At 46.3% G+C, this 14541-nt stretch overlaps 1 protein-coding gene across 2 annotated transcripts in view; it reads left to right on the plus strand.

Annotated features, from left to right (window-relative positions):
- The window catches only part of PRKRIP1 (PRKR interacting protein 1), a 35934-nt gene that overhangs the window by 18799 nt on the left and 2594 nt on the right, over nt 1–14541 (plus strand). Inside the window, exons 5-6 of one of the 2 annotated variants that reach the window (XM_073565627.1) lie at nt 5764–5816; nt 12035–12112. In XM_073565627.1, coding sequence (XP_073421728.1) covers nt 5764–5816; nt 12035–12087 — 106 coding nt within the window. In that variant the 3' untranslated portion in view covers nt 12088–12112. The remainder of the gene's footprint in view (nt 1–5763; nt 5817–12034; nt 12113–14541) is intronic. The other variant, XM_073565626.1, reaches the window with a different exon arrangement.

Below are 14541 nucleotides of genomic sequence, written 5' to 3' on the forward strand. Positions count from 1 at the left end.
GCGCGCCATCCAAGAAAGGGGTAAATGTATTTGATTGTCTATGTCCTTTCGAATGGAATCAAGCAGAGTATTAAAATTCTGTTTGACAATATTGGAAAGTTTACAAATCCTTAGTCCTAGGTATGAGAAGCCGTCCCGGGCCCAAGTATTTGGGACAAGTGAGGAGATTCTATTTCTAACAGATGGTGGAACATTAACCGAGAAGAGAACCGATTTTCCTTCGTTTAGCTTGTAATATGAAATCTTAGAAAATTCAAGGAGAGCGTTTTTGATCCCTGTCAATGATCTTTCACTATCGGTGCAAGAGAGAATTACATAGTCTGCATATAGACCGATCTTATGCTCTACAGGGCCTATTTTAACTCCAGAGATTTCCGGGTTGAGCCTAATGGACTCCGCCAGGGGCTCCATGACTAAAGCAAAAATTATAGGGGAAAGGGGGCAACCCTGGCGGGTCCCATTAGTCAGGTCAAATCTATCAGAATAGAAGCCAGCTGCACAGACCGAAGCATTTGTTTTTTTGTATAAGGCCTTAATAGCACCCTTTATATTACCAGAGAAACCAAATGTGTCCAAAACAGCATCCACATAGCCCCAGTGTACCCTGTCAAACGCTTTTTCCGCATCTAGCGACAGTAATACAGCGGGGGTACCACTGGACTCAAGAAAATCCATCAAATCAATCACTCTTCTAGTGCCATCTCTAGCCTGCCTCCATGGGACAAATCCCACTTGGTCAGGGGAGACCAGGGCCGGCAAAACTGAGAGGAGTCTATTAGCCCAGACTTTTGCATATAACTTCACGTCACGATTCAAAAGAGATAGAGGTCTGACGTTACCAGGAGAGGTTGGAGGCTTCCCCGGTTTAGGAATAGTAGTGATTGTCGGAGCCAATCTTTCAGATTGGATATCAGATGAGTCCCTCCATAATGAGAACGTTCTAACCAGAAATGGAGTGTCACGTGGGGCTTAGTCCCACTAAGGCTGTAATACCCGGGGCCCCTGTGGTGTCCCTATAACTAGGGGAAACCCTGTCTGACCCTCAACCCAGGGTTTTTGCTGATGGTGCAAATGCCTGAGCCTCCAACCTTTCCTTGTCTCCTGCTCAGCCCTGCACTTAACCCTCCACCCAGTGAGGAGACAAACCACCAAAGCCCCCACACAAATAAAGACAGACAGGGAGAACTTAAACTGCACTGCGCTAAGGGAATGTTTGACAACATGTTGTAAGTTGTACATGCCTGTCATTTCCAAAACTTTTAATAAAAACTATCTGATTAAAAAAAAAAACTGCACTGCGCCGCACCCACACAGGAATATACAGTAATGTGAACAGGGCACAACTAAACACAAATATGGGAAGGAGAAAGGATAATGACGGATCATACGACACCAGATACGAATCTCTCTCTGCAACACCTCCACTCCAGACCGGAACCACTTGGTATGAAACACAAGCTATAATCGGCGACGCCCATAGGCCAGCATGACTATTTAAAGACCGTGGGCGTGACTAACCATCCAACCTGGTCTCCAGCAGGATTAACCCCCGAGAGCCTGAAGATCAGGCCGGCGCCACTGAGGCTATAGTGGCTGGAGGTGGAACTACCTCTGCCTGCCGGACGCTGTGGTGTGAACAGCGTCCGACATGACATGGAGCCAAGATGTGCGCAAACTGGCGGTAGTAAGAATTAGAAAAACCATCTGGCCCGGGGGCAGAAAGTCTCTTAGAGGAATTAATAACCCGAACTACTTCCTCCTCAGTAAGGGGGGCATTAAGAGCAGCCAGAGCCGTGGGGGAAAGTTTGGGCAAATTTAGTTTAGCAAGGAAAGAAGAAATTTCACCCTTCGTGGGCTGGTGTGTTTTAGGATCTGACTTGAGATTATATAGTTGGGAGTAGTAGTATTCTTTACACTCACTAGCTATATGAGTAGGGTTTAAAACTTTGGACCCGTCGTGCTTAATCAAAAAGGGAATGGCCATCCGAGCCTCCCTTTTCTTCACTCGACTTGCTAGAATCCTACCGGCTCTATCACCCAAGCAATAGAATTTGGATTTAAGCTTTTTTTAGATTTTTTTTCACAGGAATACAGCATAATTGATCTCAGCTGATCTCTCAGACCTCTAATAGAGTCAAGGAAAATGTCAGAGGGGTGGGCCTTGTTTGCCCTTTCCAGGAGCTGGAGTTTAGACAAAATATCATAAAATGTTTTTAACCTTTCCCTTTTCTCCATTGCTGCAATTTTGATGAGGACACCTCTAGCAAAGGCCTTATGGGCCGCCCAAAGAGTTTCATCCGAGACCATTTGATTATCATTAATGGTAAAAAATTCTTTTAATTGCTGAGCGATTTCATCGCTGGTATCTTGGTTAGTGAGGATATAATCATTGTTTCCATTTGGAAGGAGACCGGGTACGACCCCCGTCTGAAATTGTTAACATAACGGGCGCGTGGTCCGACCACGTAATGGGGCCAATGTTAATCTGGTCACAACCCAACAGTAACGAATCATCTACTAAGATATAATCTATTCTAGAGTAGGTATTAAACCTTAGGGAGTGAAAAGAGTAGTCTCTCTCTCCTGCATGAGCATATCACCATATATCATGAAAACGAAACTCACGGATCAGGTGGCCCATCTCTTTTCTGGCCGGGGCTTGGTGGGAACAATCTAGGAATTTACACATAGGGACATTAAAGTCTCCGCATATCACCGAGGAACCCTTTGCTATTCCCCTAAAAGTCTCCAAAAATGTACGTATGAATCGCAACTGGCCCACATTGGGAGCATACACTGAAGCAATAGTAAATTGCACATTGTTTAGTAGACCAATTAAAATGACATATCTCCCCTCAATTTCCCCCACCACCCTTTCAAGCTGGAAGGCTACAGAGCTTTTAATGAGGATTCCCACACCCGCCCCTTTGTGGACATTATTGGCAAAAAACTGATGAGGATAATTAACATTTTTCATTCTACCATTATCCTGTGCTAATAAATGTGATTCTTGAATGCACAAAACATCACTACTCGCCTTCCCTGCCTCCTTCCAGACCCATGACCTTTTATGCGGAGAATTTAATCCCTTCACATTTAGAGACAATACCTTTTAAACCCATGGTATGTAAGGCCAGAAGTGGCTGTGATAGCCGAGAATCTGCTTCCTTTGGAGTATTAACCCTGCAGAAAGAAACGGTACAAACAGGCAAGACCTATCAACAAATAACATGACATAACAATTAAAGAAAAACTGAGAAACAAGTTGCTCCTCACATAACATGACGCAAGGACACACAAGGACTGACAAGCAGTCAAAGCAGTAAGAGCGATAAAGACGCTCGTGGGGCAGGAACTGCTGGTGGGCTGGATGCGGCCACAAAATTTAGTAGCCAGCACCCTCTGCAGAAACAAAAAAAAAAAAAAATCCAGAAAAATGGAGACCACAACCTCAAAAGGCGAAAGTTATGGGAACTTCAAGCTTTAAACCATTCAGGGTTAATTCTCCTGTTTTGGGGTGAACCTTTATCCAAGGAAGATGGCGGAGGGGGTGGAATATCCCAGTCCTCAAACACTTTCCCAAGTTGAGCAGTAGAGAAGCAAACCCGAGTGTTACCATTTTTACTGACAATGAGCTTGATAGGGAAACCCCAACGATATATAATGCCTTTATCCCGTAGAATCTTTGTAAAAGGGGTGAATTCTCTCCTCCTCGCAAGCGTGCCAGCTGAGAGGTCTGGGACTACCGAAAGGCGAGCAAATCTGTCTGGCAGGGAAGGTTTCTTCTTTAAACCAAGCAGGAAGGCCTCCTTTGTTTTATAGAAGTGAATGCCGGCAATAGTATCTCTGGGAATCGAAGGGTTAAGTCCTCGAGGCTTAGGGATTCTGTGAATCCGGTCCACTAAGATATCTCTCCCTTCTGCTTCAGGCACAACAGCTTGAATAAAGTCCTGTAACAGGGGGAGCAAATCTTTATCATGTACTTCTTCTGGGATTCCTCTTATTCTAACATTGTTTCTCCTGGATCTGTCCTCCATGTCCAGCATTTTAGATGTTAACTTGCGGACTTCAGCTTTAAGCTCCTCATGCTCCTCTATCAGTGCATTGTGGGACCCTGTTATCTCCTCCATTTTGTTAACTAAATGATCTGTGCGGTTCCCTATAGCTCCTACTTCCCCCTTCAGCTCTGCCAACATGCTCTTTATATCATTTTGCATAGACTTCCTGAAAGCTGCAAAGAGGGATTTCATCTCCTCCTTTGTGACAGGCTAGTTGTCAGGGCTTGCCATTTCCACAGTGCCCGCAGTCTCCATGGAGCCTTCTCTGCTTGAGGCAGAGGAAGTAGCAGAACGTGCTGATCCTGCAGACTTTGCAGCATGAGGGGAGGCAGCAGCCATCTTAGAACTCCTCTCCAGCCTGGAGCCTCTGGCAAAGAAGTCAGATACCTTTCTGGGGGAGCTCCGGAGCCCGGTTTTGGACCGCCTCATCTGATCCCAGGGTGATACTAAGTGCCTGGAGAAAGATTCACCGCTGAAGGAACTGCCGGTAAGATGTGTGAGCCGCTTCACCGCCTGAAGTCGTCAGAGCTCCTGGATTATGTGACCAGCACCATGCTCTGCTAGGCCATGCCCGTGACTGCAGACTTTCACCAGAAGACCGCACATCCTCCTTTTTAAGTCTTTGGCAATTTGTATTACAAAAGTTGGCTTCTCCTTCCTTCGGAGCTCTCCATGTGTCCACTCAGAAATTTCTGACAACATACTTGGTGTTGTCGCATTCGGGATCAACTGCAATACAAATTATAAGGTCCATTTTTTCCTAGAACCACTTAAGAAAGTTTTTGTTTCCACATGCCAGCATTATAAAATTCTATGAAACGGATGTGGGTTCAAAATGCTCACCACACCATTTGGAAATATTTCCTGAGGCGTATAGCTTACTGTACGGGGTGATTTGTGGGGGAATATATTCTGTTTTGGCACATTTGGGGCTCTGTAAATGCGACATGGCATCCGTAATGTATTCCAATGAAATTTGTGCTCCAAAAAGTCAATTGGCGCTCCTTCCCTGCCGTGCGTCCAAACAGTAGATTTTTGTGTGTATTTTTTTTCTCATTGCCCTTGGGGGGGGGGAGGCTAAACCAAGATTTTAGTTAGAAGAATGCATTTTTTTTTTTATTCCATTTTGCACTAATTCCTAATTCCTGTGAACCACCTGAAGAGTTTATACTAATAATAATAAAATATTCTTTTATTTCTGTAGCATCAACATATTCTGCAGCAATTTGCAAAGCAGAGGGGGATATGTGATAATCCAAATAAATCATTACACAGCAATACATTATTTACCAATGTAGACAAGAGAGGATTCCAATGAGCTGTATGGCTCTGTTGGCAGAGGATTCATACAGAATACCTGGACTTGCTACGGAAAAGCAGTGTGAACAAGGTCGAACTGTTTTAAGTGCATAAAAAGTCAGTTTGAAAAATTGCATGTTTTTCAAAATTGTTGCCAAATTTTGCAATTGTTTCATAAGCGCGAATCGTATTATCTTGAATTATACCACTGCCATCAATTATGAAGTGACATGAAAAAGCAATCTCTGAATAACTGGGAATGGAATGGAAGAAGATTTCCAGACTTATTACATGAAGTGACATGTCCGATTTGAAAGACTGTGTGGTTAGGAAGGTCCATGCTGACTTGTTGGTGTTAATGGTGTTAAAGGGTTAGATATTCACTGGCCTTTTTCTTCCTTTTCAGGCTTAAAAAGAAAGAGAAGAAAAAGATGAAAAAAGCAAAAAGAGAGGAAAAAGGTATAGTTTTTACTTATAAAAAAAAACTAAGTTTAACCCACCAAGTGACCATCCCTGACAGGGCCTTGGGGTATGTGCACACGTTGAGTATTTGCAGCAGATTTTTTGTCGCCAAAAATCAGTGTTGTCTTGAAATTTACTGCCTAAATATGTGTTTTTTTTAAAATGAATTCTCGCACCGTTTTTAACTTGCGTTATTTTTCGATTCATTCGAATGGGTGAAAAACACTGAGGAAAAAAAAGGGGGGGGGGGGGGTTGTTCAAAAAACGCAGCACGGGAAGGAACCCTTAATGACTGGTTATATTTTTTCCATTTTGCCTCTCTTCATCCATAATATATATATGTATGTATTTTTTTTTTTTTTTTTTCCTTTTTTTTGACGTGGCTGTATGAGGCTTTGCTGTATGCAGAACAAATTGCAATATTTTTAGCGCTGTTTTGGGGATATGCATACTGTAAATAACTGTAATTTAAGTTTTTTTTCTAATGCAGTGATCTGTTCCCACATTTTACACCAAATTACCAGTTGACTTAATTCTCCAGGCTATTACCTTTTGTATGTTCTCCCCGTGTTTGCGTGGGTTTCTTCTGGGTACTCCGGTTTCCTCCCACATTCCAAAGACATACTGATAGGGAATTTTGATTGTGAGCCCCATCAGGGGACAGTGATGATAATGTGTGCAAACTGTAAAGCGCTGCGGAATATGTTAGCGCTATATTAAAAAATAAAGAAGATTATGATTGAGTGCAGTTTTTCTCCTTCACCTCATTGGGGGACAGAGACCATGGGTGTATGCTGCTGTCACCAAGTAATACAAAGATCGTTAGCTCTTCCTCTGCAGTGTACACCCTCATGCTGGCTTCCAGAGAACTAGTTCTTGCTTAGTGTCCGTAGGAGGCACACTGTTCTGGTATTCAGACCATAGTGTTTTTTTTTTTGTTTTTTTTGACTCTTATTTTTTACTTTTTCCTGACAGGGGCGATGGATCCTTTCAAGGGTCCGATCTTCCCAAATCAACAACAGGCGAGCACATGGAGTGTCGCCTCCACGTATCCTCTCCTGCAACATGCAAGCCATTCCTGAGCTTTCTTTTAGGGGCGACAGGGCACTGTTCTCCCCGCACCAGCAACAGACGGGAACATGCAGTGTCGCCTCCATTTACCCCCTTCTGAAACCAGGCTACAGCTGGACAACAGCCCTGTCCCCATTCTAGGGGAGTGAACCCCTGGAATGTACAGAGGTGTCCGTGCGGCCCCGACTGGATCACCACTGATATAACAGCGGTGATGGAAGAGGCGGACGTTCCCTTTCCACCTCCATGACAAGGGGATGGTGGATGGAGGGCTCCCTGCACCGTCCACGTTGCACCCACAGAAGGTCTAAACTCTGCGCCCATGCAGCTACCTCCCCATTGCCCCTGATGTACAGAGGCGTTGGCGGGAAGGCGGATGGTATTTCCCCTCTTCTAGATGGCATTCCCGTCCATGCTGCAGCCTGATCATCTGCAGCGGCTCCATGCCGGGACGCGCACCGCTGGTAAGGGAGGTCGGCGATTGGCTCCTGCAGCAGGGTTTTCGGCGCTCCCACGCGGCGTCCTCCTCCCCGGGTAACGCTCCTGCCGGCCACAGAAATTTAGGTTCCGGCTTGGGCCTATTCATGAAGCAATCCATGAAGCTCCGCCCACTGGATGATACCGCTGTCGTGGCCCCGCCCCCGATCTGGCGCTTCACTGAGGGACTTTGCCACCTCTGCAACTCCTGGCGGCCATCTTGGTCCACCTAGCCTGCTTACACAGGGGTGACGGCTTTGCAGGACATGACGCGGCGCCAGGCAACGATCTGCAATGAGCATGTACCGGTGGCATTTTTTTAAAAGGGGCACAGCGGATCCTCGGCACAGGACCTGGGTAAGAGCATGACCCTGCAGCAGACACATTAGTTCACATTGACCCTTCGTAGGTTAACCCGACATCATTTTGCGGTGGACATTTGAATCTATGTACACCATCTATGGACGCCACTGGACCCTGTGGATTACGTAATGGTCTTAATGGCTCTTAACACTCTAGTAGGCCCATGTGATAAGAATGGACACTTTTTGCGCAGGAGACCTCCACCGCTACCGAAACAAGTGTATCTAGCCCCCATGAGCGGGCTTCGTTACCGTTGCAGTCCATGGCGCCACTGTCAAAAGCAATATAGTCCCTCCTCTATCGGCCGGGACTGTCTCTAACCGCTTGGGAGGATTAATCCGCTCTAGATTACACAGGGGAGATGGATCCCTTACGGCAGGGTTCCCCAACTCCAGTCCTCAAGACCCACCAACAGATCATGTTTCAGGATTTCCTTTGTATTGCTCAGGTCATAATTGCTTCAACTGTCCAATACAAAGGAAGTCCTGAAAACATGATCTGTTGGTGGGCCTTGGGGACTGGAGTTGGGGAACCCTGCCTTAAGGGCTCTGCTCTCCCCAAACCTACAACAGGCGGGAACACGTAGTGTTGCCGCCACATACCCCCTCCTGCCGCCCAGCCCAGTGTACGTAGTCCCCCTGAATGGGCATTCTCACGGATTCTCTGGTCGAGGCAATTGAATCCCTCCGGAGATAGGAGCATTCCCATGACTGTTGTAGATGGATCATCCCCTACATGGGAGCCGTCTACTAGCAGGGGCCACAAGCGCTCTAGAACTGCACATGTTTCTACAAAACGGATCCGTAGTACGTCATCCGTTGGCGTCCGTGGGTGCAATCTGTCACTCTCCCTCACCTGGAATCTGTAGCGATCAAAGTTCAGAGTATGATTAGGATGTTTCCTTGAATCTGGTCTCACCAGAGTTTCAGCATCCATGTCAACCAGTATCTGGAGATTGACGAGGACTCCGGCTCTGCTCTGGATCATACAGTGTCCCTTAAAAAGACTAAACTCCCGTATAGAACTTATGCCATTCTGCTGGACTTTCGTGCTAGTTAATCAGCACAGGGAGAGACCGGATAAACCCTTCACTGGTTGGAAGCCTCTTGAAGAAACATATCCCTTCCTGTTGATCTGCGGTGAGATCCCCTTTTTAGACAAATTGTTCTGTTGCACAACTTTGCAGAACTAGCATTCCCTGCAGTGTACAAACTACTCCGCTCTGTGATCCTAATCGCAGCTTGCGACCCCTAATACGCTCAGGAGCCCTCCACTGTCACCGAGTTCAGTGTACCTAGTCCCTTTTAAGTGGGCTTCGTCATTGTCACAATCCATGGCCTCTCTGGCCAATGCGATTTAATCCCTCTGTAGATCCGGCAGCTTCCATGACTGAGGTAGATGGTGCCTTTCATACAAGGGAGTCGCCAGCTAGCAGGGGCCGCAAGCATTCTAGAAACGTGCAGGCGGGCACCCTTTTTTTGGCGTCCGAGCATTCCCCACTGCATCACCACTGTTTAGCGGATGATGCAAGGTGGCAGATGGTCCCTCCTCTCCATGTTAAGCGGATGGTGGATCGAGGGTTCATCACCTTAATTCTGCACCGTCCAAAGACAGCAGCGAGAGCAAGAGACGTTTATCCTGACCTGCTGGATACAACTGCGCATTCCACCACCCGGCAGCTTCTCCGGGTATGTGCAAGAAAAAAAAAAGGATCTGAAGGAAGTTTGAGCCGAATCTCCTGTAGAAGACCCTCCAGTATCCCAACTGGGAATAGTAACCTTCTCCCGGAGGAAGCGCAACTAGCCAATCAATTCTCTCGATTGGGAAACTATGGATCCACTCCTCTTTGGATGCGTTTAGTTATGCGGCGCTGTCAGCAGCGAATGCCATTACAATCAGAAGGGCATTATGGCTCAGTAAATGGAAACGGACTCTGCATCCAAAACAGTTTCCAACATCTCTCCCTTACCAGAGTGGTCGGTTATTCGGTGAGAAGTTGGAACCAATCCAGGCTAGCCCTCTACTTCCTCCCAATCGGGGTGTTCCCCACACCGGAAAAAGGACCGGTCCTGGACCTCAAATTTCTAACAAGTTTATTAGGGTCTGCCTTTTTGGATGGAATTCCTCCGTTCGGTTATTACCTCAACGGGAAAAGGTGAAGTTTCTCACATCCATCGATCGGGATGCTTACCTCCACACTCCAATTTTTTTTTTTACCTCTCACCAAAGATTTCTGCACTTCGCCATTTGCGAACAGCATTTTCGGTTCACGGCTTTGCCCTTCGGTCTTGCTACCGCTCCCATAGTGTTCACAAGGGTCATGGCAGCTGTAATACCCATCTTGCATTCCCTGGGCGCGGCCGTCCTGTCCTATCTGGACGATTTTCTAGTCAAGGGACCGTACTTCCAGAACTGCGCTGAGTCTGTATGTATCACTTACGATACCCTGTCTCGCTTGGGCTGGCTGTTAAGCCTAAGAAAGTCTTCCCCACTTCCAGCTCAGCTGTTTCCTTTTTGAGGATGTTCCTGGACACCTCCAGAGGGTTGGTGCTTCTCCCTCTAGACAAGGCCTTGATCCTCCAGCAGGAAGCTCGCGCACTCTGTCCCTCTTCCCCTCATTCCATCCAAGTTGCTATGAGGGTTCTGGGGAAAAAGGTGGCGGCAATGGAAGCAGTCCCCTTCGCTCCGCTTGTCTGTGGGTCAGACTTGCTCTTAGTCAGTGGACTTCAGCTCCTCCCTCAACTACGGGAGATCCTTTTTTCCAGTTTAATGTTAGTAGTGTCTACCGATGGCCAGTCTTTACCACACTACTCAAGGCCGCCGGCCAACTCGGGCTCCCAGACTCCCGATCAACGTTCTGGAGATCCAAGTGATATGACTAGCTCTACAGCAGTTCCACCGTCTTCTGGTGGGTCCCCCCATCCAAATTCCGGTGATCTCAGCAGGGCTCGTCCCAGGAGTGGGAAACTGGACTGCAGACTTCCTCAGCCGTCAGGGTCTCGCCTCAGGCAAGTGGGAACTTCATCCAGAAGTCTTCCAAAAAATCTGTCTTCGCTAGGGCACTTGGATGTAGATCTGATGGCATACAGATTGAACGCCAAAGTACTCGAGTTCTGACCCAGGCAGGACTCTCACAACAAGTTGTGAGCGACTAGTGCTGTAAGGCTGCCTCAGCACACATTTTGCCTGGGGCAGAGATCACGGATAACTTCCCCTTTTTTCCTTCAAAACAATCTGGATTCAGGCCTGGTGCTCAGTTAGCTGAAAATCCAGTTTTTGTCCTTACCGGCCTTATTGCAATAAATCTGCAAGTAAGGTCTTTCACGCAGGGAGTATCTCATGTGATACTTCCCTATCGCATACTGTAAGATTTTTGGGACCTTAACTGGTCCTGGGGGTCTTACAAGAGACTCCTTTTGATCCGGACTGACATTACGGTCATGGAAGATCGCACTTCTTTCCTCTGCGGTCATTTCAATCAGGCGACTTTTCGGAGGTCTCGCTCTGTTTTTTCAGACACCCTTTCCTTATTTCCATGAAGGCAAGGTTGTCCTCGGGCCGTTTTCGCCCCTTGTTGTCAAGGTGGTATCGGACATCCACAAAGTGGAACTGGTTCTCCATACTCTGGACGAAGTGAGAGCTCTCATAAGGTTCGTATCGAGGACGGCATCCTTTCGAAAGTTGGATGCTTTACTCAAGCTTCCTGATGGTCGCAGGAAGAGTTTAGCCGCTTTGACTATGATCGCCAGGTAGATTCATTTCTCCTTCCGGGAGTCCCTCTGCGTCAGAGGCCAGCGTTTCCCAGCAGATCAGGGCACGCTCTACTTGGTTGATAGGGGTTTCTTGGGCCATTAGGCACCAGGTGTTGGCACAGCAGGCCGGCAAGACTGCGGTTTTGTCCAGTCTGCACACATTCTTGAAGCACTATCATATTCACATCCAGACTTCTGCAGATGTGAGTCTTGACAGGCGGACTCTACAGGCCGCAGTTCTGCTGTGCCTGATCTGTTATGTTGTCCCCACCCAAGGACTGCTATGGGACGTCCTATGGTCTGTGTCCCCCAATGAGGTGAAGAAGAAATAGGGATTTTTGTGTACTCATCGTAAAATCTTTTTCTCCGAGCCAATCATTGGGGGACACAGCACCCACCCTGTTAATGGCTCTGTGCTTGTCCTGTAAATTGACATGTTATACTCTTATATGTTATTGATCTCGTACTGCTTTTGCCCTGAACTGGTTCTCTGGGAGCCAGCATGAGAGTGTATACTGCAGAGGAGGAGCTAACTTTCTCTGTATTACTTAGTGTCAGCCTCCTGGTGGCAGCAGCATACACCCATGGTCTGTGTCCCCAAATGATTGGCTCGGAGAAAAGGATTTTACGGTGAGTACACAAAAATCCCTTTTTTTTTTTTTTTTTTTTTTTGTTATATGTATATTATAAAGGTGAATGTTTAAATATCCCGCTTACCCATTACTCCATGTATACCTTCATATACGAGCTGTTGAGACGTGGTCCAAGCTCAGGGAGTAATGTGTAAGCAGGATGGCGTTACATAAACTTATGTCTCATGATCACATTGTCTCATTGTTATTGATGGTTATTGGCTTAGGCTAGTTTCACATTAGCGTTTTTTAGTGCTGCACTTCGTGCGCAATAGAAACGCATGCAAAAAAACACGTCATGCGCTTTGCATGCATTTGCGTTTTTAGGCACATGCGTTTTAACCAGTTTGTAGTCATGTTAACTCTTAAAACACATTCGATTTCAAACGCAGGCGTGCGCATGTCCATGCGCACGCCTGCGTTCCCATAGACTGCACGCCTTTGGACGGACCCAAAAATGCAACAGGTTGCGTCAGGCGCTCCTAGGTGCACACTACAAAAAAAACCGCATGCGCACGAAACCACATGCGTGCACGTGCAATCGCTAGACCATGCGCCCGCCATGTTAAACATAGGAGCGCATGCACATGGACGCGCACGATGCGCTGAGCTAATGTGAAAACAGCCTTAATCAGAGGTATTACTTTGTAGTGAATGCTGCTGTTATCAGCTATGTCCACCTGTTCGGACCCCGTCCCACTTTTTTTTTTTTTTTTTTTTTTTTTTTTTGTTTAAAGTTTCAAACATGCTGTTCTTTTCACATTTGTTTATATAATTTGTCCCCCAAGAGATCATCCAAGGAATTTTTTTTTTTTTTATAATGTTCATTTTTTCCCCAGTGTTACCGGTCATCCATAGGAGTCCCTGCATAGCTGATCTGTGTCTGCTATAACCCAGCAACCCTGCTATACCAGCAGAGACCCAGAAACCATGTGATTGCCAGGTCCTACAGACCTGCTGAAGCTTCTGTTTGCTGTATAGTACTAAGGCTAGGATCACACTGCGTTAAAGCAGTCTGTTCAACGCATAGCGTTATGCTATACCGCTATAGCAGATGCTTCATCTGCGCTAGCGGTGACGGCCCGCGTCCGAGGCTCCGTCACAGAATGACTGCACATCGCTAACGCATGCTGATTATGGCATGCGTTAGCGATGCGCCCGATAATGGGAGGGAATGGCAGCGTTAACGGACTGCGTTACATCGCGTTATGCCGTGGTGTAACGCAGTCCGTCTAACGGACTGCCATAACGTAGTGTGACCCCAGCCTTGCTAAGCACTACATAGTGGGCAAAGGACAATACATAATTGGTATTAGGGTGATTGCATTGCGATTTTAACATGAGCTTTTACATAGCGTAACTCTGTCATTTACACACAGTTTACAAACGAAGTTTATGTGTGTATATGTATATATTAATCTTTATTTTTCTATAGTGCTACCATATTCTGCAACGCTTTACAGTTTTGACACAATATCACCGCTGTCCCTTATGGGGCTTACAATCTAAATTCCCTATGTCTTTGGAGTGTGGGAGAAAACCCAAGAACCTGGAGGAAACCCACGCAAACACGGGGAGAACATACAAACTCCTTGCAGATGTTGTCCTTGGTGGGATAAATATATATAATCAGTGCTTTGCCTATGTAGCTTACTGTACATGTATTTTATGAATAAATTTATTTTCGGAAAGAAATGGTGTGGGGTCCCTCTAAATTTATTAACCAGCAGAGGGAAAGCGGACAGCTGGGGGCTGATGTTTATAGCCAGAGAAGGGGGTAATACCCATGGAGGTTCCCAGACTATTAATATTGTCTTACAGCTGTGTACTTGGCCTTTACTGGTTCTTAAAATGAGGGTCCCTCCCAAAAAAATAACATAGGGTCCCACTATAATTAATAACCGGCAAAGGCTAAGCAGAAAGCTGTGGGCTGATAGTAATAGCCAAGGAAGTGGTCATGGATATTGCCCCCCCCCATTCCAGACTAAAAACATCATCCATATGATGCACCAAATCTGGCACTTAACCTCGCTCTTCCCACTTGACCTGGTGTAGTCTATAAGACACGCCATTACTAACCCCATATTCCAATAATAAAAAAAACCTATAATAATCTCCTTTATTTAAACAAATGACAAACACCTTTTATTGACTCCAAATTAACAAAAAACACATACTCTCCTTATACCCATCCACCGAAACTGTCCCCTGTAAAATAATTAAAACCATATTTCTCACCTGTCCGCTAAGATCATAATCCAATTGGCATGCGACGTGTCTAGCTCTGCTACATCTAGATGGAATGCTGCATTGTTGCATGATGAGACTATACAGCCTGCCATCCAGCAGAGACACTGATTTGCTTGTGCTTGCTCAGTTCAGTGCCTAGCGGTGACGTTTTAATGTTGAGTGGAGTTCATATCCAAT

This window comes from Dendrobates tinctorius, unplaced genomic scaffold (genome assembly GCF_039654945.1).
Source record: "Dendrobates tinctorius isolate UK_male_01 unplaced genomic scaffold, ASM3965494v1 ptg000016l, whole genome shotgun sequence".
Taxonomy (NCBI): Eukaryota; Metazoa; Chordata; class Amphibia; order Anura; family Dendrobatidae; genus Dendrobates; species Dendrobates tinctorius.